Consider the following 23,813-nt stretch of genomic DNA (forward strand, 5'->3'; position numbering starts at 1 on the left):
GAGATATACAATTTTCAATATTATTTTGGTGCTTATAATGGCTAGAGGTCAGATAATATCTTTTTAAGATGCTTACGTGTGTGGTTGACTGCAAACTTATATATGTCTGAAAAAGAAAAATATTGCATTAACAATAACTTGTTCCTTTTAGTTTATAATCCAAACATAAAGCTGGAAAGTTTAAGTTGCCAATTGACACTTTGATCCCTGTAGATTTAAAGTAATATTTATAGAAAGCCAAGCTAAAAAAAATACAGCTATCACACACGTGGTTTGTCCTCTCTCCTACCCGAGCCTGAATATCTTCAAATGTTACATTAATAACTCCATGTAATCAAGAAACAACACGCTGTCTGGGTAAATTACTTCAACAAGCCATGAAAATTGTTAAATGCACTTTATAGCAAAGTCAGTCATATGTAAACCTCTCTTTTTTTAAAAACTTTTATACTTACAAGCAGCTCCAAACCTGAGTATTCATAGTACATCTAAACATACAAAAATGTATGTACATTTTTCTCCACTTTCTGGTAAACTAATACAGTTGTTTCTATTGTTAATTTTACATCCCTTTTGCCCTAAAAACATGCAAAATCACCATACAATAAAAGGACAAAAATGAAATTTGAAAAAAATTGCACTCCTTTGAAACATGTGGCAATATGAACAAGGGCTTTGACAACCGCAAAACCAATAAGCTGCCACATCATTGGTGTGCACAACACATTAGGCATTAAACCTTCACAAGCAGCAGTCTGCCATCTTTAATTTTCAATTGCGGAAATATCGGCAAAATTAAATATGCACATTTCATGCTAGAAGTTACAGTATTTGCAATTATAATACTATGCGTAGAGCACAACCCTTTCAACATTCACCTCTGCTTATGCTTACTCTAATCTCCTTTTGAAAGTGAAGAATGGGAAGCAATGCTCAGATCCGATGGAAGCAGTGGCAGCAATGACATACGTCACAGCTGGATAAAGATGAAGAATTCCAGCTTCAAACACAGGCTGCGAGTTACGGCTACATATTCACTCCTTGGGCACTTAAGAGTGACTCCAGCATATCGTAAGTATCTTTGTAGTCCTTGTGCTGGGTGTTTGCATTGTATTCTGGATTGGCGTTGTGACCGTTGGCCTCTGTAGGTTTCCTATCCAGTTTCATGAGGGTGCTGAGTTGTCCATAGCCCACCTGGTATGTGACAGTGGGAGGAGGGGAGGAGGGAAGGTTAAGAATTAAGTTGTAAGGGTATATATACTGCTTCACAGAGGAGGAAGAAGAAGAGGAAGAGGAAGAAGAGCTAGATGAAGTACCTGCAGTCTTGGAGGTTTTGCTCATTTTGGGATGGTGGTTGTGAGAAGCATCACTGGCGTGCGCCCTCTTGCGTGAAGAGCTGGAGGCAGTGGAACTGCCATCACCGCTCAGACCTACGGGACTCCGCAAAGTTCCTCCTTTCGACCCTTCAGTACCGTGTCTACTACTCCCACTACTGCTGCTATGCGAATGTTTGTGGCTGCTACTATGATGATGATGAGAAGAATGGTCCTTGCGTTTCTCCTTGTGCTCCTTCCCTGCATGTGGACTTGTGTGCTTGCTCTTACCGCTGCTTTCATCTGAGGAGCTGTGTCTTTCAGAAGGAACTTTAATTTTCATTTTTAGTTCGTCCTTAGTCTTTTCTGTGGGCGGGATGGGGATCCGTAATTTAAGTAAACCCTTTTCCTTTTTATCCGCTGCATGCCTCTCTGATTTTTCTGTGGAAATTGAAATTTTCATTTTAATTGGAGAAGTCACAGCATTGCTATTATGTTGAATTTGCTGCTGTGCGGGCACACGCTTTTTCTGTTGTTCTACCAGGGCTTGAGCAGCAGAGGCATATTGCTCTTTCACATCAGATTCCAGTGTTTCTAGTTTGCGTTTCTGTACTGCAAGCTCTGCAGCAAATTTCTCTCTATATCTGTCCAAAGCTAATTTTTGAGGTGCTGGTACATTTGGAAGAGGAAAACCATGATGTTTGCCATTACCCGATTTAATATGTTCATGTTTACTTGATGAATGCCCTGATCCCTTTTCTGATCGATGATGACTTTGAGTTAACTGTCCAGAAGTTGGCTGCTGCATGCAGACCATGTCATTTTTGTGGACAGATGCAGACGATTCTTGTTTATGAGAATGAGCTTGATCCATATGCTGGTGTGGATGTTGGGGCCAATCTTGTTGGGAGGTAGAACTGAATGATGTGGTAGCCATCATTTCAGGGACATGCGGAATTGAAATACCACCAGAGTTCAATGATGCAGGTAGAGCAGTTGTGGAATTTGATTTAGGAAAGCTTGAACTTGAAGCAGGATCACCACCAACAGAACACGTCGATTCATGAGGCCCAGATGAACCGGGAAGAATATTATCAGCTAGTTGACCATCTACTTTTGGTTTCTTTGCAGCTTGATTAGCCTATAAAAGGAAAATCAAAATGGAAACTAGTATTTACAATAGTCTTAGAAAGGAGATTCCCAAATATTATTAAACCAAATTATGTTTTACCCGCCAGTTTCGTATCCTTTTCAATCTGCTTGGTGTTTTTTCTAGTATTTGTAGAAATTCATGTGTTAACTCTGCAAACAAAATGTAAAATAATGGTCAGTTAATGTAAACGTCTGACTACAACAAATTATATACCTATAAACATAAATCACTGCCAACTTACCACAATCACATTTAAGTTTTCCAGGGAATGTTGTTTCTTTTAACTTTCCAACCAACATTTCTAATCTTAAATTTTCAGTAAATTGTGAAGTAATAGCAAATTAAGCAAGTATGGTATCTATCTTTCAGTGAACATTGTTTTTTTAAATGGGACTTTAACACGAACGACAGTACTTAAAGAAATTTAGGGGAAGAATGTTTTGACAATTGCTTCAAATATTGTTTCTTACAAGTGCCAATAGTTATCATGTAATTGGGTATAATCCATTAGGAGATGAAGTTCAAATGCCTCCATTCCATATACCAACAACTATGAAATTTGGATAATTTCCTAAAACTTCACGTCACATTTAATATTTTAGTTCCCCTCTCCATGGATGTGCTAGAAACGTAAGGATATATAACAGTGATAAAAAATGATTTATTCAGCACAAAATACACCATCACCAAAGTAAGGTGGTCTTCTGTCCACAAAAAAAAAAAAAGTGCAACGGGGACTCAGCATGGCAGGTACATCTGTGGAGTGGACAGACGATATTTCTGGGTTGAGACCTTTCTTTAGACTGAAGGGTCCAAACCTGAAACGTCATCCGTCCATTTCCCTCCACAGATTCTAGTAGGCCAGCCATTCCTTCAGCATTTGTAGTCTGATGTCTCTGGTTTTCCTTCTGAACCAACTTTGTTATAGAATACAGATTACTAGTCACAATCGTTGATGACTAGTGTGGCGAAGGGAGACTTAAGCAGTATTATCAAGCATTACGACAGCTCAGTATACTTCTTAAAACAACAAAAACATTAGAAAATTACATTACATTGCTATGCTGTGTCTCATTGCGAAGATCAGTGTTACAAAATAAATTCTTCAAAATAACATCTGCATCAAATTCCCTTCAATTTACAACTAACCATCAAGTAATTCCAGAGTCACAGATGGATCCACATATTCCCACCAGTGTTTCCCATCTGTGGATACAGGTATCTCCCAGTTGGACCACTTGCAAGCCAGATGAATACACACGCATGCTATCACGGTAGGTTTGTACTGCAAGCAAAATGTTGTCAGGTGCAAACTGAAGTGGAGAATATTGAAGATTGGTGGATCATGGAAAAAATACAAGAGACAAAAACAGGAAGCTATTTAATTGCTGAGTGAAAAGACATACATTAAGATCTGCAGAAGGTGGGTCACACTTCCAGTACAAAGCTGAAAATGGGGCTACTTCAGATAGAGCACTGAAGAACATGTTTCAAATAGATAATGGGAGGAGAATGTATTATACATTGGCGAAATGAAAAATTCTCATCACTTTCCATGTTCTTTTCCGAACAGTTTTCAGAATGTTTGCAAGGCAAAAGACTAGCCATAAGGAAGACAAAGTATTAAAGTCTGATAATTACAATAATCCTAGCAACATTTTGTTTTGCACTCAAAAGCTTCTTTGCCAAACAGACCATTGCTACCAGAAATTCAGTTATTGCAATAACTATGTTTGATATGTTTATTCATTAGTTTTTGAGATTTTGATAAAACCAAGTTGCTTGAACATTCTGAAAGTACATGGATAAAATCCAGCCCCTACAGTCAGTAGCAAAGTAAATAATCGATTGTATTTTTAACCTTTAAAAAAAATCCAGTCTTACCCACGTGCTCTGAACTACATTTTGGAAGTTAACATTAATGACATACCATGTTATACAGGGCACATGGGGTCAACAATACAACTTCAATTGATATAAAGAGAGCATCTTCTTTCAATGATCAAGCTGATTTATTTTGCCAAGAGCAGCAGTTATTTAAAAGTACACATTTTGGCAACAGTGGTACCTCCAGCAATGTTAGTTTATTACCTACTTTTAGTTTGTCCAATTTTAGGGGCCCACTGGATAATTTCCACTCAAACTGGAAGTACAACCCAACAACTTGCAGCTCATAAAATGAATAGTAATGCTTTAATCTGAAAACAAAATATTGTCAATAATGGAAAAATTAAATTCTGCAATTCAACGAGAAGTGTAAAAATGTTAAATACTTTTATACTTACCATGATGCTTGTGAATTCTAGGTTAAGTTTATCTCTTTGCAATCTTTAGTTGCTATTCAGGCTACCAATTTTTAGAGTTATGCACTCAGAATCGAGTTAATGTAATCAGAGAGCACCACTACACTTCTCATTGTGCATTTAACCCCTTAGTGTCCAAAACACCCTTGTACAGTACACCGCACTGCAAACAGAGAGGTACCATCATTATAGATGAAGGGACATTTCTCTGTTGCAACAAGGGCTTGGGACACTGATAAGAGGGCCCTGCAGTAAGGGAAGAAATAGTGTGCCTGAAACTGTGCAACAAAGAGGGTCAGGATAACAACCTGTTGGTAGCCATGAAATAGGAAGTCTGTGCCAAATCCTTGCTTGCTGTAAAACAAAATAAAGCAGAATTAGCTGAAAGAAAAACCAAGTAAAAATATTAAATACATTAGTCACCATTCATTACATTCTGTAAGTGTAACCAATGTAATATGAATCTTTAGACACAGAGTTCTGGATAATCACTGACTATATTACAAGAACAACTTACCTCTCACTAATTGGGTACATTTCACCACATCAGTATGAGGGTGTTCAATTGTAATCTCAAAACCTGAAAACATAAGCAATTTAAATCAATCGCAATGTCTCATACACCACACGAGGAGTTTATTTTGAGGAATGTAAATACGGGGCAATTTTTTTTAAGTGTTTTGGGGACTATGTTAACATAATTGAACGACAGGTTTTTTTTTGACACTTTAATATTTTAAAAGGGTTTGAAACTCAGGTAAATCAGTTAAAAACACCAATTATTTTACAAATTGGCACATTGTACATAATCTTACTTGGGCATTGCAGCCATAAAACAATTTAATTTTCAATCTATTATTTGAATTAAGAGAATCTTCCAAAGGTTTTTTTAACAGATTTTAATCAAATTGCACAATTAATTACTTGGGTTATACCTACAGATGAATATATATTTTCTATGGGTTGTCAACCTATTAAAACTATCATGCATTAACTTAAGAGTCAAGATAACCTTTGAAATAAGAAAGCGCCTGTTATCAATTTCAAATTTTTGAGATTGACACAAACAGCTGGAGTAACTCAGCAGGATAGGTAACATCCCTGGAAAGAAGGAATGGGTGACATTCTGGGTCGAGACCCTTCTTCAGACTTGAGGCCTTTATCTTACTTTTCCAGCTATCATGCAGTTCCAACATTTGACTGGTTGAGGACTCTTTGGCAAGATATTGTTTTGCAGTCCACAGCTATAATCACCAAAACAACTAGTCGACATACGCAATCTTGTCTTCCAAATATCAGGAAGAGACTTATTTTGGCGAGTAAATCAACTACACAAGAAAGCATCTATTCAGACATACTGATGATAGCAAAGATTAGTTTTATTAATCAAGAAGCTAACCCACTTAATTTACAATGCTAGGTTAAATTGTGCCAGGAATGCATTTTTCAGAAAATTATTGTGGAAGTTCCAAAAGGAACTGAAGGAGCATCTTTCAATTCCAGGTGAACTAGCAAGCTTAACATTTTTGAGGTGGTTTTGCGCAAGACGAGGTGTTCTTGTATTGCAAATGAATTGGGAGCAGATGACACCATTGAGATCCATGGTGATTTTGTCGTAAGAGCCGTACAGTACAGAAACAGGTTATTTGGCTGAACTCATCAATGTGGACCAAGATGTAGACCAATAGCTAGTCCTATTTGCAAAAGATATGCCAATTGGCAAGTCCCAAAAATCATTGTCATTGTTTTGTTAATTAGTCATGGGTTTTAGAGGTGTATTAAATTATGAGGGTAATAGATCGGGTAGATGTTCAGAGTCTCTTGCCCAGATGAATTGAGGTCCTAGATGAATCGAGGACCAGAGGACATAGGTTCACGGTGAAGGGGAAAAGATTTAATAGGAATCTGAGGGGTAATTTTTTCACACAAAGGGATGGAACAAGCTGTCAAATGAGATAGTTGAGGCCAATGTTTAAGAAACAGTTAGCCAGGTACATGGATAGGACAGGCTTGAAGGGATATGGACCAAGCGCAAGCAGGTGGGACTAGTGTAGCTGGGACACGTTGGCCAGTGTGGGCAAGTTGGGCCGAAGGGCCCGTTTCCACGCTATCACTCTATGAGTCAATAAAAATTGAGGCCCTTAAAAATCTGAAATCAAGATTATATTTTGCTATGGTGTATATCTGCAAACTTCAGAACTGAAACGATATTCTAATTATGATTCAATGAAGAAACTGAACACTAAGCAGTTTTGATCTTGTGCACATACTAGAACTGCTAGAGCCAGGAAAGGTAAAAAATATTACATTATTGTACAGTTATTTAAAAGAATGCAGACCAATGCAGCCATCTTACTATTATCATACAAATGACAATGGGTGTATTTATTGTCCACAAAACTGGAAGTATCACCTAAGCATAATCAATTGTCACAAAATGTTAAAAAGTATGAGAATTTCATCTCAACTTTAATTTCACAATATAAAATACATCTGATTCGTCAATCTGAGTGCAATAGTAAAGATATAACTTCCAAAAGCTGCATAACTAGTTAGAACTGTAATTCTCTTGAATCTCAAAACACACAGTCCCTATTATCTCAGCTTTTGGAGCACAAAGAATGTCTACATTCATAATTTAATCAGTTCCATGGAAAAATGCGAGGCTATGGTCTAGTCTGAAAGGAGCCAGAAGATAGTCAAGTTAAACGGGAAAGATAAATTGCTGCAAAAATCAAACGTAGCATCAAAAAAAAGGAAATATACCTCCTCTCAAAATATAAATGCATATTTCCACCCACATACCATTTGGTGGATAATTAGGGTAATCAACTGGACTTTTGGCTGCAAATATTTGCTACAAGTTGTTAAATAAATGGCTGGTTAACCTGCGAGGTAGTATTCTAAAACAAAACTCAATGTTTCTTCAATAGCACCAATATGCTCTTTTCCGCAGAATGTTACACTGCAAAGAAAAAAATGTGCATTTTTTAGGTACTTATTTAATAGTGGAATATGACAACACAGTAAAGGAATGAAAATGAAGGAGAGAATGAAGAACTCAAGTAAAATGATAAATATAGGAAAGAAGCAAAACAGAATAAAAGGATTAAGGGATGGAAAATGTGGAAAAATAACAGGGGCAGGGCAGCAACTTAGTTTGAGCAAGTCACCTTTTACCATCCATCCTCAAAGATTGGGAAAATAACCAACAGAAGATAAACATTTGAGAATTCATGCATTGAAATGATCAGTTTAAAGGCTAAGAATGTAAATAGTATTGGGACTGTAGGATTTAAAAAATGAGGAAAAAATAATCACTAGAATCTTCAGAAACATGGCTTAATAGGATGCAAGATGTTGACAATTACACAAAAGGAAGCCACCACTGGCTATAGGTGACATTTTCCATGCTCCTGGCTTGGAATTTATTTGAGATTGGAAACCTTCTCTTTGCAACAGCATCTCCAACAAAAATAAACCAGGACAAATCAGTTTGGAAAATAGATGACAATGGCAAAAATAACAATGAAAAAATCTCTAACCAATTCCACGATGTTATTTTCAGAAACTAAATTAACAAGCTATTAAAATATTCCAAGTTTTCTTCAAAACCAACCTAAAATTCTATTATAACAATTTGCCTATGCAGTATTAAAGAGGTAATTTACATTAATCACCAGTTCACTTTACAGGAAGATTTCTTCAGAGAACAATACAACTCTGCTAGCAAACAAAACCATGGATTTCCCTACAACAGTGCACAACTTCTGTTCAGATATCTGACGCAGAATCCGATTCCAATATGCTATTCCCGGAAGTTATCATTTCAATGAAATACTTCCAAGCTATTCAAACTCTGGAAATTAAATCATGAAACACTGTTGGGAAATATTATTGGAAATAATTTGAATGAGCACAGAACAAATGTTTGTTCTCTTTGTGAAGAATATTATATCAACTCATCCTTGCTGTCAAAACCACAATCACTTGACTTCTACCAATAAGAACATCCAACGCAGTATCATAGAAATGCCATCATGGTGACAAATATACCAACGATTATCAATCACAATTCCTGCATCCCTTCTTGGCTACATTTCCAAATACTATTATGGGAATCCCAACTGCACAGAAACAATAATGCTTCACCACTACCATTGTTACAAGAACGGAAAGGATTGTATTTATCCAGTTTGTTTGGATGTCTCAAACCACCAAATGAAATGCAATTAAAGCAAAGTCACATTTAATTTTTCAGCAGCAACACATTCATGCATCGTGTTTAATGTTCCTAGACCACCCACAAGTTTTCCAAGAGCGTAATCCTGGGCAATGTGCAAAACTGTCTGCACCTTATAAAACACCTAAAGGTTTAGCACAAATGTCCCGTTTGTAAATTCTGCTGCACAAAGTTGATTGTTTGCTCCAAATAGTGTAGTAATTCAAAAACTGCACTTGGATAATAGATATAATTCTGTGTCATCATTAGCCCTCAAAGAGACGTTTAAATGAAATGAAAAGGAATTCAATAGACCATTCAACATGGTCTAGCACTTATGAATTGAACAATTTTATTCCAATCTAGCCAAAGCTTAAACTTACCCAAGGTTTGCAATATTATACTTTCAAGTATGACTAGGTCTTGGGCCTGCTGAAGGTATGCCTAAAGTTGAATAAATAAATATTAGAAAGCAGATTTCATAGTGTCATGTAAAGCAAACAAATTCACAATGAATACTGTTGCTTAAGCAATAACCTACTAATTACAACATAGTAAAAGAACAATTATGTTGCAAAGCTGATATTAGATTTAACTGAACTAAAGCAGTGATAATTTGTACTACCAAAAAATGTAGAAAAGTACATTTCTCACTATTTTAAAAAAAGATTCCAAATTACAATTCCTAAATATATTTAACATATTATTTACAACTTACTTCACTCTTAACATCCAGTGGTGGCTCTTGAGGGTTCAAGCATGCATGCACTACTTTTATGACATGCTCAAGTTTACGTGGCTGTTCCTCTACCTTTGCAGCCAAGAACAAAGCAGCAGGTGAAATTACCTGTGAAGAATTTAACAGATGTTAAATGCTTGAATAAAAACCATTAAGTGGATCAGCAAAAATGTAATTTGAAGTGATATATTCACTAAATATTACTGCATTTAAACAAATGCATTACCCTTCTAAAAAAATAATTTCAAAAAGATTGGTAAGCAATACACAGAACACAATATTGCACAATGTGGTGGTTTACATTTTTAGTGGAGCTTCACACTGTTCTTATTAACATGTACAACATCTAACTGTACTTAAAAGAATGCAAGTTTAATTGTTGCATTGGTTTTCTAGATGACATCATAATTTAGGCCCAAATGAATTCAAATTGGGCAATCCAAGCACTTAAACTGCTTTGTCATGAGTATTGCAAACACATGCTCGATGTTTTGATAAACAAAATCAAGATATTCCACAATGCCTACCTCAAATGCTTTGGGAATGGAGTATTAGTGTGAAGCTCAGACACTTACCCATGTCCACAAGTCAATTTCAAAATCTACCCAGAAAAAGTTATTTTTTTCAGCCACACAAGGAATAAAATGGAAGGAGGCACTTGCATTTCCCAGCTAAAGTATTCAATAACTTCACCTCCATAAATTAAAAAATAAAACTAAGTAGTGCAGAAACAGGCTGAAGGGTCTTTAGAGCTACATCTGTAAAGTGGCTTTCAGTACAACTGTAAAATCAAATGACGATTAAGATGCATCAGACAATTCGAGCTGCCTATTTCTACCCTAAAAGCAGAGAAAATACCACCAACCATTCAATTTGGCAGCATAAATTATCAGGAACCTCCCCATTAAAGCCAAACAATATCTAAAAACCATTTTTACATCAGGATTAAAATTATTCGATTGCAGCTTACGTATTAGTGGAATAGGCGGTGATCACACAAAAAAGAGACCTAAACAGAAACCAGGACTTTCTGATCATTTTCAATTGAACTATACCAATGCAACCAACTGGAATTAGTGTAGATGGTCCAAAAGAACAGCATTGATGTCAAGTCAAGTCAATTTTATTTGTATAGCACATTTAAAAACAACCCACGTTGACCAAAGTGCTGTACATCTGATTAGGTTCCAATGGAAAAAAAATGAAACATACAGTAGCACGCAAACAGTTCACAGCGCCTCCTCAATGAGCCTCAAACGCTAGGGAGTAGAAATAGGTTTTGAGCCTGGACTTAAAGGAGTCGATGGAGGGGGCAGTTCTGATGGGGAGAGGGATGCTGTTCCACAGTCTAGGAGCTGCAACCGCAAAAGTGCGGTCACCCCTGAGCTTAAGCCTAGACCACGGGATAGTGAGTAGCCCCAAGTCGGCCGACCTGAGGGACCTGGAGTTAGAGAGGGGGGTTAGAAGATTTTTGATGTAGGGGGGGGGAGTGTCCATTTAGGGCTTTATACGTGAATAGGAGGAGCTTGAAGTTGATTCTGTACCGTACAGGGAGCCAGTGGAGAGAGGCCAGAATCGGGGTGATGTGGTCCCTTTTACGGGTACCCGTCAGGAGTCTCGCTGCGGCGTTTTGGACCAGTTGCAGGCGGGACAGGGAAGATTGGCTGATCCCAGTGTATAGGGAGTTGCAGTAGTCTAGGCGGGAGGAAATGAAAGCGTGAATGATTTTTTCTGTGTCGTCGAATTGGAGGAAAGGTTTGATTTTAGCTATGGTTCGAAGTTGGAAGAAGCTGGCTTTTAATGCAGAGTCAAATACCATGCCGAGGTTTTTGACATGCGGTTTGACTAGGCAGGATAGACTTCCAAGACTGCCTGTTATCAATTTGATGGAATCGGGGGGGGCCGAATAGGATGACCTCAGACTTGCTCTCATTTAATTGGAGGAAGTTCTGTGCCATCCAACATTTTATGTCCTCAAGGCAGTGTGAGAGGCTGTTTAAATTTGACTGGTTGTTGGGTTTCAAGGGGAGGTAAAGCTGAGTGTCATCGGCATAGCAGTGGAAAGAAATGCCGTGCCTTTGAATGATTTGGCCAAGGGGGAGCATGTATAGAGAGAAGAGAATGGGGCCTAGGATGGAGCCTTGTGGAACTCCGCAGGAGAGGCTAGCTGGAGCAGAGGAATAACTGCCTATGTTGATGGCGAAACTCCTATCTTTGAGGTACGAAGCGAACCAGCTCAGGGCAGTGCCATCAATGGCCCGATTCATTGCCGCACAATTCTTTAGTTTCCATTCAGTCTATTTACCGAAGATTTTAAGGAAATTGAATGTTGCCCTAGTTCATTGAGTTTAATACACGTTATTTAGTGAGTCATATCATTCAAATAAAATTCAATTGACAAACACCTAGCAAATAAATAAGTTGTAACCAGAACAGCAAATACACCTTTCGCATTCAAATATTGGATATGCTATTAGAGGATCTTGCAATCTCAATCTGTGAATTCTTGTTCTGTTCACTTAATACATGTTTTGAAGCACTTTGAAGCATTGCAAAGCTGTGTGATAGCTCTCTACAAAATGCAAGTCCTTTAAGTCAGGACTTAATAAAAGTAGAATAAAAATAAAACCTACATCTAGCCCCCTCACCCTGAACACAGAATCCCCCCAGGGTTGCATCCTTAGCCCCCTACTGTACTCCCTGTACACACATGACTGTGGCCAGGTTCAGCTCAAACTCCATCATCAAGTTTGCTGATGACACTGTGGTGGTGGGCCGGATCTCCGACAACAATGAGAAAGCCTACCGGGAGGAGGTGGCTGATCTGGCACTCTGGTGTCGGGACATTAGCCTCCTCTTGAATGTTAAAAAAAACTAAGGAGCTGATTATAGACTTTAGAAGGGCTCAACATCCAAGGACATACACGCCATTGGAAATAAATGGGTCTGCTGTGGATAGGGTGAGCAGCTTTAAATACCTGGGAGTCCACATCAAAGAGGATCTGACATGGACAACACATTGCCGCACTGGTGGGTAAGGCAAGGCAGCGCCTTTGCCACCTCAGACAGCTGAGGAAATTCAGAGTGTCTCTGAGGATCCTTCAATGCTTCTACTCTGGGGCTGTAGAGAGCATCCTGTCTGGCAACATCTCAATCTGGTTTGGGAACAGCTCTGCCCAGGAAAGGAAGGCCCTGCAGAGAGTAGTGCGTTCGGCAGAACGCACCATGGGAACTACACTCGCCCCCCTGTGGGACCTATACATCAGGAGGTGCAGATCGAGAGCAAGCAAGATTATGGGGGACCCCTGCCACCCCAGCAACGGACTGTTCCAGTTGCTACGGTCAGGCAAACGCCTCCGCTGTCATGCTGTGAAAATGGAGAGGATGAGACGGAGTTTCGTCCCACAGGCCATCAGGACTGTTAACCATTATATCTCCAGGGACTACATTTTTTTTTCTGTATTAATTTTAATTTTTATGCTGTAATTGTAATTTTTTTGCACAATCCACAGGCATTGCCACTTTCATTTCACTGCACATCGTATGGGAGGCGCATTCCAAATCTCGTTGTACCCCTGTACAATGACAATAAAGATATATTGTATTGTTTTGTATTGTATCTTGTATGCGTATGTCACAAATAAACTTGACTTGATGCTGGAATCCCAAGCAAAACACAAAATGCAGGAGGAACTCGGCGTGTACTGCAGTATCTATGGAGGAAAGGACAGTTGACATTTCGGGCCAGGGCCTGACTGATAGAATTGGGGAACCTTTCACAAGTTGAAGTTTGTAAAAAAAAACAAAAAAACACCCCACAACCCAACTTCTGCTGCACCCTACCCATGCCAAACGGTGACAAAAATCATTGCAGACCAGCTTAATTTCCACGTGTTATTTAACTGCAGCATGCGAGCAAAATGAAATGTGTGTGCGTTGTGTTTATCATGTCTGTTTATACGTGCATTTAAAACGTCAAGGTGCAATATCTTGAATTAGTTTCAATTCCAGTTTGAATACAAAGTCTTATATATTCCAGCCATGATTCCAAAACAAACGTCCTCATTTGTCACTAGCTTTTTGAAGCAGCATTTTCAAATTCTACAGTATCCAATAACAAAGGAGGATTATCTTGTACAATTAGAAGGTTGGCATTCAAAAGGCAAGCTCTTAAGTGCGGCATTCAAAGAACAATGCCAAATTTAGCTTCTTAATCACAAATTTTGTGTGTGCCAACTGGAAGGATAAAATGGCAATCAGCCATACCCAAAGGTTTTTGGCTGTTTGTGATGCTACGATAACTGCCTTCTAATTTCTCCCAACATTATCTTGAGTGCAAGATAAGCAAATGAAGTGTTCCAACAAATTCTCATTCTATAGAAATAGGTGCAGGAGTAGGCCATTCGGCCCTTCGAGCCAGCTTCAATGTGATCATGGCTGATCATTCACAATCAGCACCCCGTTCCTGCCTTCTCCCCATACCCCTTGACTCCGCTATCATTAAGAGTTCTATCCAGCTCTCTCTTGAAAGCATCCAGAGAATTGGCCTCCACTGCCTTCTGAGGCAGAGAATTCCACAGATTTACAACTCTGAGTGAAAATGTTTTTCCTCATCTCTGTTCTAAATGGCCTACCCCTTATTCTTAAACTGTGGCCCCTGGTTCTGGACTCCACCAACAGTGGGAAAATGTTTCCTGCCTCTAGCGTGTCCAATCCCTTAATAATCTTATATGTTTCAATAAGATCCCCTCTCATCCTTCTAAATTCCAGTGTATACAAGCCTAGTCGCTCAAGTCTTTCAACATACAACTGTCCCGCCATTCCAGGAATTAACCTAGTGAACCTACGCTGCACTCCCTCAATAGCAAGAATGTCCCTCCTCAAATTTGGAGGCCAAAACTGCACACAGTACTCCAGGCGCAGTCTCACTAGGGCCCTGTACAACTGCAGAAGGACCTCTTTGCTCCTATACTCAACGCCTCCTGTCATAAATGACAACATGTCATTAGCTTTCTTCACTGCCTGCTGTACCTGCATGCTAACTTTAAGTGACTGATGAACAGGGACACCCAGATCTCTTTGTACTTCCCCATTTCCAAACTTGACACCATTCAGATAATAATCTGCCTTCCTGTTCTTACCACCAAAGTGGATAACCTCACATTTATCCACATTAAACTGCATCTGCCATCTCACACAACCTGTCCAAGTCACCCTGCATCCTCATAGCATCCTCCTCACAGTTCACACTGCCACCCAGCTTTGTGTCGTCTGCAAATTTGCTAATGTTACTTTTAATCCCTTCATCCAAGTCATTAATGTATATTGTAAATAGCTGCGGTCCTAGCACCGAGCCTTGCGGTACCCCACTAGTCACTGCCTGTCAACTGTCTTTGACTGTCCACACCTGAATAAGGCTCTAATCTGAAAAGTGATGTCCATCACTGGAAAACCCCACCTGTCAAAGAGCAGAGCTATCTCTGATAGCGGTGTCTATTCGTGCAGCCGAACTATCCTTCCCCAGGAATCCATGCAACATTCTGCATGACTCCAAGACTCTTCAGAAAAATACTACACATGCACAAGGATAATGCAACTTAAGCAGAAGATGGCATACAGTAGAGTTTCATGAGTTAAACAAAAGCTTCTTCGCACGGTAGTGATCATCGATAGTTTATCGGACCATGAAATCATCAGATTCCCTCAAACCATGACTACAAAGAGTGCATTGCATATGATGCAGCAAAATCCATATTAACAGTGGATTTTCTATTGGTGGTTGAATCTTTGGAACCTTTGGTTTTGCACCAATAGAGTCTGTAACTGGATAATTCAGCAATAAACACAACTCATGGAATTCCTACTGAGCCAGTGACGTATAAAAAGTAATCAACCGATTGACAATCTGGATTCCTTTCTTTCTTGGCCACAATATATTTCAATAAATTTGAATAGACAGTCCCAAAATGAATTAAGGGAAGCCAATTTGATCCGAAGAGTCTCCCCAAGAACAAATCGTATGTCAAGTCCTGTGTTAAGTTTACAAATGAAAAACATGAAAGTGCATTGCACCAGTTCATAGGTAGGAAAATGTCAAGACGATACCAGAATGAATCAACAAAAATTGCATATCCCAAATGTTAAAGCTAACTTTCAATTTCTGTCAGTTTGGAAGGAAAAAAAGAAACTTGCTTCAGTTGGAAGGACCACCACATACAAATGTGTTCAAAATACACTGAAAAGTAATTTGCAGGCCAAGGAATAGCAACATATACTTAACATATAAAGCAGTTCAACATCTGTGCATAACAACAGTCAACTGGAGAAAAACGATGCCACCTTGGTGATGACAATATAAGACGGCAACAAAACGAACAATAACTTGAGTGGCCGTGATCCATGAAATGTGATCTCCATTCTGGAAAGAAAATGTACATTATAGAATGCTAAGGGACTGCTGGTGTCTGACATGCAGAGGGATTATGATTTCATAATTTCCCAGTCTATTTCCCAGGGATGGCACAATCAAGAACTAGACACCATGTTTAAGGCGAGCGGGGAAAGATTTAATAAGAACCCAAGGGGCAACTGTTTTCATACAGTGAGTGGTAGGTAAATGCAATGAGCTGCCAGAGGAAATGGCTGAGGCAGATACGATAACACTATTTTAAAGACGTCTGGATAGATACATGGATAGAAAAAGTTGAGGGAAATGAGTCGAATCGGGCTAGCTTTGATGGGCATCGTGGTCGGCATAGATGAGTTGTGCTGGCCCTTTTCTGTGCTGTATAACTATGATTTGCAAAAAGCTCATATGCAGATATAGCAAGCAATTAGGAAAGGTAACAGAATGTCATTGCTTTCAATTTCCTAGCAATAAACAAACGCGGGGAGATTAAAACTACCTGGCTTTCAACTACACAGAGTGGACCACGATGCAGAGGCAGTGGGAAAATCAAGAGGTAGAATATGCTTCTACACTAACCAGAACTGGTGCAGCAACATCACGACACACTGTCTAAATTGTTTCCCCAATCTAGAATCTTTATCAACTGCAACCCCTTTTATTCTCCGTGGGAATTTACCTCTTTTATTCTCGCTGGAGTTTACCCCCCCTCCCCCCCCCCCCCCCCCAAGCCTGCGAAAGTGAGGCACAAACGCAACTCGCTGGCCAGGTATTGCGGGTAGAGAGTGACTGCCTCCATGGTCATTGTTTTGGGGGACTTTAACAAGGCCAACCTCAGTCGTGACCTCCCAAAGTGCAGACTTCATGTTACTTGCCCCACCAGAGGGGAGAGGACACTTGATCACTGCTACACTTCAATCAAGAAAGCATGTCGCTCTGTTCCTTGGGCGGCGCTGGGTCTCTCCGATCATCGGTTAGTTCACCTTATTCCAACCTACAGGCAGAAACTAAAATCTGCTAAACCTGTGGTTAGAACAACGAAAAGGTGGACGAGCGAGGGTATTGAAAAACTACAGTCCTGCTTTGACTGCACTGATTGGAATGTGTTCAGGGAAGCAATCACAAGCCTTGATGGGTACACAGACACTGACATCCTACGTCAGCTTTTGCGAGGACAGTTGCATTCCCACAAAGACCCGGATCTGGTTCAACCACGAGCCCTGGTTCACAGCAGAACTCAGACAGCTCCGCCAGTCAAAAGATGAGGCCTACAGGAGCGGGGATACAGACCTCTACAAGCAGGCCAAGTACAAGCTGAGAAGAGGAATCAGAGCTGCCAAGGAAAGATACTCTGAGAAACAAGTTCTCAGCTAATGACGCTTCTTCAGTTTGGAAGGGTTTGCAAGAAATCACCAGCTACAAGAGGAACCCTCCCCCCCTGGACAATCGTCGGCTGACCAATGATCTGAACAAATTTTAATGCAGGCTCGAGAAACAAACACAATCCTGGGATCCCACCCACCCCCCCCCCCCCCCCCCATCATCATATATATCATATATATCATATATCATATATCATATATATACAGCCGGAAACAGGCCTTTTCGGCCCACCAAGTCCGTGCCGCCCAGCGATCCCCGCACATTAACACTATCCTACACCCACTAGGGACAATTTTTACATTTACCCAGCCAATTAACCTACATACCTGTACGTCTTTGGAGTACTCAGACTTACTCAAGTTCAGAAGTACTTCTGAAGTACTCAGACTCACTCAAGTTTGCAAAGATTGGACCCTTCCCCACCCACTCCTCTCCAAACAGCAATTCACACCTACTCAGACTTACTCAAATTTGCAAAGAGTGGCCCCTCTGCAATCACCAATTTGCACATCTTCACAGACTGACTCCAGTTTAACAATAGAAATTGCAGAGGTGGAGAGGCTATTCAGGAAACAGAAAGCCGGAAAACTCCAGGACCTGACAATGTTTCCCCCTCTACCCTCAAGCTCTGTGCCAAACAACTTGCACCACCGATCTACGCAGACATTTTCAACCAGTCCCTGCAAACCTGCACTGTCCCTGCTTGCTTTAAGGTCTACACCATTTTCCCTGTACCCAAAAAGACAAGGATCACTGGTCTTAATGACTACAGGCCTGTCGCACTTTGTAGTCATGAAGACCGTTGAAAGGCTTGTGCTGGCCCAGCTGAAAAACATCACAAACTCCCTGCTGGACCCCCTGCAGTTTGCATACAGGGCCAATAGATCGATGGATGACGCAGAGGGGAAGTAATACAGCTGGCGTCCTGGTGCCATCGCAACAACCTGGAACTCAATGCTCTTAAGACAGTGGAACTAATTGTAGACTTTCGAAGAGCCCCCCCCCCCCATATCAACAACACCAGTCACATCTGTGGAGTCATTTAAGTACCTTGGAACCATCATCTCCAGGGACCTTAAATGAGGGGCCACCATCAACTCCAGTCAAAAAGGCCCAACAGAGGATGTACCTCCTGCAGCAGCTGAGGAAACACAATCTGCCAATTCTATACTGCTATCGAGTCCGTCCTCACCTTCTCCATCGTGGTCTGGTTTGGCTCAGCCACCAAGCACGACATCCGGAGGTTGCAACGGATCGTTCGCACAGCTGAGAAGGTTGTTGGCCTTCAATCATTTGATGAACTGTACACTGCAAGGGCCAGGAAGCGAGCGGGCAATATCACCTCTAACCCCTCTCACCCTGGCCACAAACTCTTTGAAGCACTTCCCTCTGGAAGATGACTCCGGATTGTCAAAGCAGCCATAGCCAGACATAAAAATAGCTTTATTTTCCACGAGTGGTAGTTCTACTCAATAACCAAAGTCTGTAGTTCCTTTTTTGCTCTGGTTTATTTTCATCCACATGTTTAGACCGTAATGTTGTATCCTTATTGTTTTGATGTGTTTATGCTTTATTCTCAATTGTTAACTGTATGTTTGTGTTGTCATTTGTGAGCGGAGCACCAAGACACATTCCTTGTATAAGCACATACTTGGCCAATAAACTTATTCATTCATTCATTTATTATGCTTCAGCCATTTAGGGCTTGACGGACCGCACCTCGTCTACTGGTCATACTTATTTGAGGTTGCGAATGCATTAGAAGCAGCTCAGAAAAGTTACCACTTATCTTATGGAGAAACATTGGTATAGTAAGCTTGAGTTTACTGGAGTTTAGATGAAAAGAGACTTCATTAAAATGCAAGTTTGTGAGATCTTGATCAGGTGAATGTGGTAACAATCGAAACCACTGTTTAAACACAAGAGGTCAACCATTTAAGGTAATAACATTTTCTTTGAGAGCAGCAAGGCTTTAGAGCTCTCATTCTCAAAGGGCAGTAAAAATTGAATTTTTGAATACTATAAGACACATATTTGCCAAAAGGGTGAATGGTTATCATAGGTAGATCAGAATGTGGAACTGAGATAATAACTAGATTAGTCATGATCATTAAATTATTCAGCATGGTCGATGGGCCAAGTGGCTTACTCCTGCTCCTAATTCATGCGTGTTATGCAGAACAGATCTGGGGAATGTCATCAGATCATCTTTAATTTCCAAAGGAGAAAATCTCAACTCAAGGTCCCATTTTATTGGTGTAATATATCAATATACAAGACATATAAAGTGGCACAAAACTGATTATTCTGCTTGGATAGTTTGAAATGCAGCGAGGGGGACAGGTAAGGATTCTGTAGATTTTACAAAATCCAGTGATTTCCAAAACCACTGGATTTTGATTTACAGCACCACCACTTTTAATTAAGTATTGGGCCAAATGTTCCAGCATGACATCAGTGCTATGTTGGAACATAGTCACAGTACTCAGCAGAAACTTGTGTCCAGCTCCCTGCCTAGATTTTGTAGCAGCACACCAGCATCAATCAAATAAATTAAATAAATCAATTGCTGAATGAAAGGAAAGCAACATTTTATAAATGGTTATTTTTAGATTTACAACTTAAAGGAAAATTTAATCTTGGCTTGAAAGCTTTTGATTTTTGACAGATTCCAGCAAATACTTGTACACAAAGCTGTTCACAAGCAATAATCTTGGGCATTAATTTCCCAGTGCAAAATAGCTGGACTGTACAACACCCAACCACACTGAACTGTTTCAAAGTGCTTCGAAGGCCACTAATATTTACTTTCCTTGGATTTAAAGTACATAAAGTATAATCCTTGCGCTTTCACTCATACTTGGTATTTTTTAAAAATCATTTTAACCTACATCAAAGTGGTTTCAGTACTTCTACTCATTTGCTATCTACTTGCAAGATAACGTAGCCAGAAAATATTTAATATATGTAAATACAATCTGTAATGCACAAAATAGAACAGAAGGATTCTGTTAGGAATTTCTGTTTGGAAATAAGATTGCATAAAAATCTTTTCTGCTCAAAAATTTATGTGTGGAAAAACCTGCATGACAAACTGTCAAGTAATGGTAATCTGTTCATAAAATCGTATGTAAATTGATGCCTGGTGGTGAAACTTTGCTGGAGTAGCTTCAAATCTATGAATTCACTTGGCAGCAGTTATGTTGGTCATTTGTAAGCATTTACTCAATCACATACTGCTCAGCAATTTAAAAAGCTCTAATCATTAGTTGATTCACGAGTCTCAAAAACGAGAAAATTTGAATAAACTTTTAAAACCTCAGTAACACCAAATTGACTCCTTATATGGGGCCGATGATTCCACAAATCAGAATATTTTGGGAAAATATATTATAAATCATAAAATTATTCAATGGATAAAATATATGCCACAAGAACATAAAAATATGCTTAAATATTGCTGTTAGACAACATGAAGAATTTTAAAATTGACAAATTGCAGTCAACATATGATCTACAAAACTAAATGCAATTAAACCCATCAAGCTTTCTCTAAATTATTGAACATTCAGCCGATAATTAAAACTACAACTTGTACAAAAGTAAAAGAAAATTAAAAACACTTACATTTCTATGAAATCTTGTGAAAGAATGTTGCATATAAAATCTGTGCATATAAACAATTGCAGTATTGATGGTTAATTGAGAGCTAAAACATGTGTCAAGGAAAGTGTGCTGCAATAAAAATTATTAAAATTCTGCTTAAAAATTCAGTGAAATCGATAATGAAATTAAAAGATACTGGATATTCAGACTAGCAGAACTCAACATAATGGACACAATTATTAGAAAAATATTTTGAAATCCCGAATATCTAATTTACACTTCAGTGATGAGAATATATCACCTACAATCCTAAACATACCCTGATATAACTGATTTGATCTATTTCTTTGAAATACAATAAGATTCAAATACATTTATGAGGGCCTAGTCTATTCAAATTACTGCTGCTTCGCATCTTGTTAGATAATTTATGGAATGGAACCACACCCCCTGCAATTACTTAATGGCAAAAAGAAACGTCCCTGTGAAACCGCCTGTGCCAAAAATAAAAATCAATCATTGGTCGAGTCTAAATTGCAAGTCATAACTTGATACTAAAGCTCATCCTACATTGAATTCACATCCAATATGGATTTCTTTAGTAAAGAAAATGGAAAAGAAATTGGAGAGGTGCCAGACCTATATGCAGCTATTTGGTCATGAAATACATGACTAAAACAAAATCACTGTAGTAGCACGTCAATAGGAATGCACCGACGTCATTTTTTGCATTTGCATGACTCCTGTGCAAACTTCATACATGAATGGAGATTGAACCCAATATCCAAATATCGCAAAATAAATCAGCCAGCCAAAATGGTTTAAAAATGATTAGTGGAAATGAAATGCAGATAAATGCTGCATTAAAGTAAAAAGGGCACATAAGTGCAAATGACAGCCATGAAACTAGCAGAATTATCAAGAACTGGGTCAAGACTGAATCTTCAAGTGGACCAAATAGTTAATGTGTCACTTTAAAAAAGGTTTGTATACTGTTTTAGATAAAAAAAAGAGTCATGTACATGGACATGCCTCCAAATTATAATGGCCAATTACATAAAACATGGTCAGTAAAGATTACAGCTCACAAACTAAATCAGTAACCACAACATTATCTTTTCTTATTCCTTTAACCGCAGGTTGGATGAAGGGTTTTGCAGAATAGAAAGCGGTACAAGATTATTTCCTGTAAAAGTGTCAGGACAGGACTATTTCTGTATTATATTACTCCACATCATTTCATATACAAAATATAATGGATATAATATGCCTAATGATACATAGATATGCACCAATCTTACACGTGCAAAAGGTAGATGGAAATCAAAGTTACCCTCCAATTCACCAAATCGAAAAAAGCTCCATTGCGTGTCATTAATGTAAAGACCGGGGTCTTACTGCAAATTCACGCTCTGACATTAGCAAATTGCAAAAGAAATAAAGCAGATTATCATGAAGCTTAAACCATTTGCAGTTTATGCCATCTGAATCAGCAGCACTAAGGGGGAAAATAACGTTTTCACCAAATAAACCATAAAGCAAATCACACTTGCTGGAAACAAACTAAACACTGAACACAATTCGTGTTGTATAGATCATGCAGCGTCTGTGAAGAGAATTGAATTAAAAATGCAAGTCATTAGACTTTCATCAGAAACAGTTTCAGCACTAAAGATACAAGGCCACAATCTTGAACCATTAACTTTCTCCTCACCCCACCCCCCCCCATGCCACACAACCTACAACTTCCAGCAGTTCGTTTTATTATAAGCTCTGCGTATAACAGTATTTGACGCATTTAAACAATTCTACAAATTCAAGACTGAGCGAACTCGAGTAGGTTACTCTCAAATTCATCAGGCTGAATCACTTTAAAGCAATGGCGTCGTTAACATAATTATTGCCGGTCTGACTCGGCAGCCATGTTGTCTTTTGTGCCTTGTTGCACCACCTGTTCTAGATCCACACTGTAGGCCTCTCCGCGTATTTTTCCGCAGTTGGCGATTTGAAAGATGAAAATAAACTAACAAGCTAAATTTCAAGGGGTATTAAATCAGCCAAAATAAACCCAAGGTAAAGGATGCGCCTCTTCAGCAGGAAACCGCAATGAAAAAAGGTGCCGCCAAAATAAAGTAGAAGCCGACTACAGCGCGCCGGACGCGGCCCGGGTCCCGTTTTAAAGCAAGGACAGTTTCCCTGTAGATCTAACTGCCTAACAAGGGTTGAGTTTGCAGCGGACGTAGCCAAACAACTGCTCTCTCGACCACCTTCATCCGAGTCGCCGGGCCCGCCAGGCGCCGCCATGTCAGACAGGCCAGGCCTCGCCTCACGCCCGCTGCCCCCGCGCCACATTTCTCGGAAAACGTTCAAAGACAAGAACGACAAGGATACACATTCAATCGCTGTCCCATGTCCTGAACAAGGTTGGCGGCCTGCTGGCGGTACGACAGCTCCTTGTCGGTGTCGATCCCGCACCGCCGCGACGGCGTGCTCTCCAGCTGCTCGCGAGTGAAGTACCATTTCGACGATGCGGCTGAAGCTGCCATTTACCCGACACCCGGACCAACTCCCAGCGCCGCGCCGCGCGCACGCGCACCGCCCCCCCGCCCTCCGCCCTCCGCCCGGCCCTGCGCGTACACAATGACAGGACGTGACGACACAAGCCCCTGGCTCGCATCACTGGAAGAC

The 23,813-nt window shown here is 39.7% G+C and overlaps 1 protein-coding gene across 4 annotated transcripts; it reads right to left on the reverse strand.

The window, feature by feature from the left end:
- Positions 1–382: 382 nt before the first annotated feature.
- Positions 383–23,723, reverse strand: LOC144595778 (cyclin-T2-like). 4 transcript variants are annotated; one of them, XM_078403414.1, is made up of 10 exons: positions 23,517–23,723; positions 21,147–21,228; positions 9,710–9,838; positions 9,375–9,435; positions 5,287–5,349; positions 5,078–5,123; positions 3,616–3,779; positions 2,545–2,615; positions 1,317–2,454; positions 1,011–1,194 (listed from the first exon to the last, which is right to left on the reverse strand). In XM_078403414.1, the coding sequence occupies exons 1-10, from the start codon at positions 23,669–23,671 to the stop codon at positions 1,154–1,156; spliced, it is 1,950 nt and encodes a 649-aa protein (XP_078259540.1). In that variant the 5' UTR covers positions 23,672–23,723; the 3' UTR covers positions 1,011–1,153. The 4 variants fall into 4 exon arrangements, 3 of the variants coding, with proteins under 3 accessions (XP_078259538.1, XP_078259541.1, XP_078259540.1); XM_078403412.1 differs by having other exon boundaries at positions 383–2,454; XM_078403415.1 differs by lacking the exons at positions 21,147–21,228; positions 23,517–23,723 and adding an exon at positions 7,658–7,734 and having other exon boundaries at positions 383–2,454; positions 9,710–9,773.
- Positions 23,724–23,813: the final 90 nt, after the last annotated feature.

Source organism: Rhinoraja longicauda, chromosome 8, assembly GCF_053455715.1.
Source record: "Rhinoraja longicauda isolate Sanriku21f chromosome 8, sRhiLon1.1, whole genome shotgun sequence".
Classification (NCBI taxonomy): domain Eukaryota; kingdom Metazoa; phylum Chordata; class Chondrichthyes; order Rajiformes; family Arhynchobatidae; genus Rhinoraja; species Rhinoraja longicauda.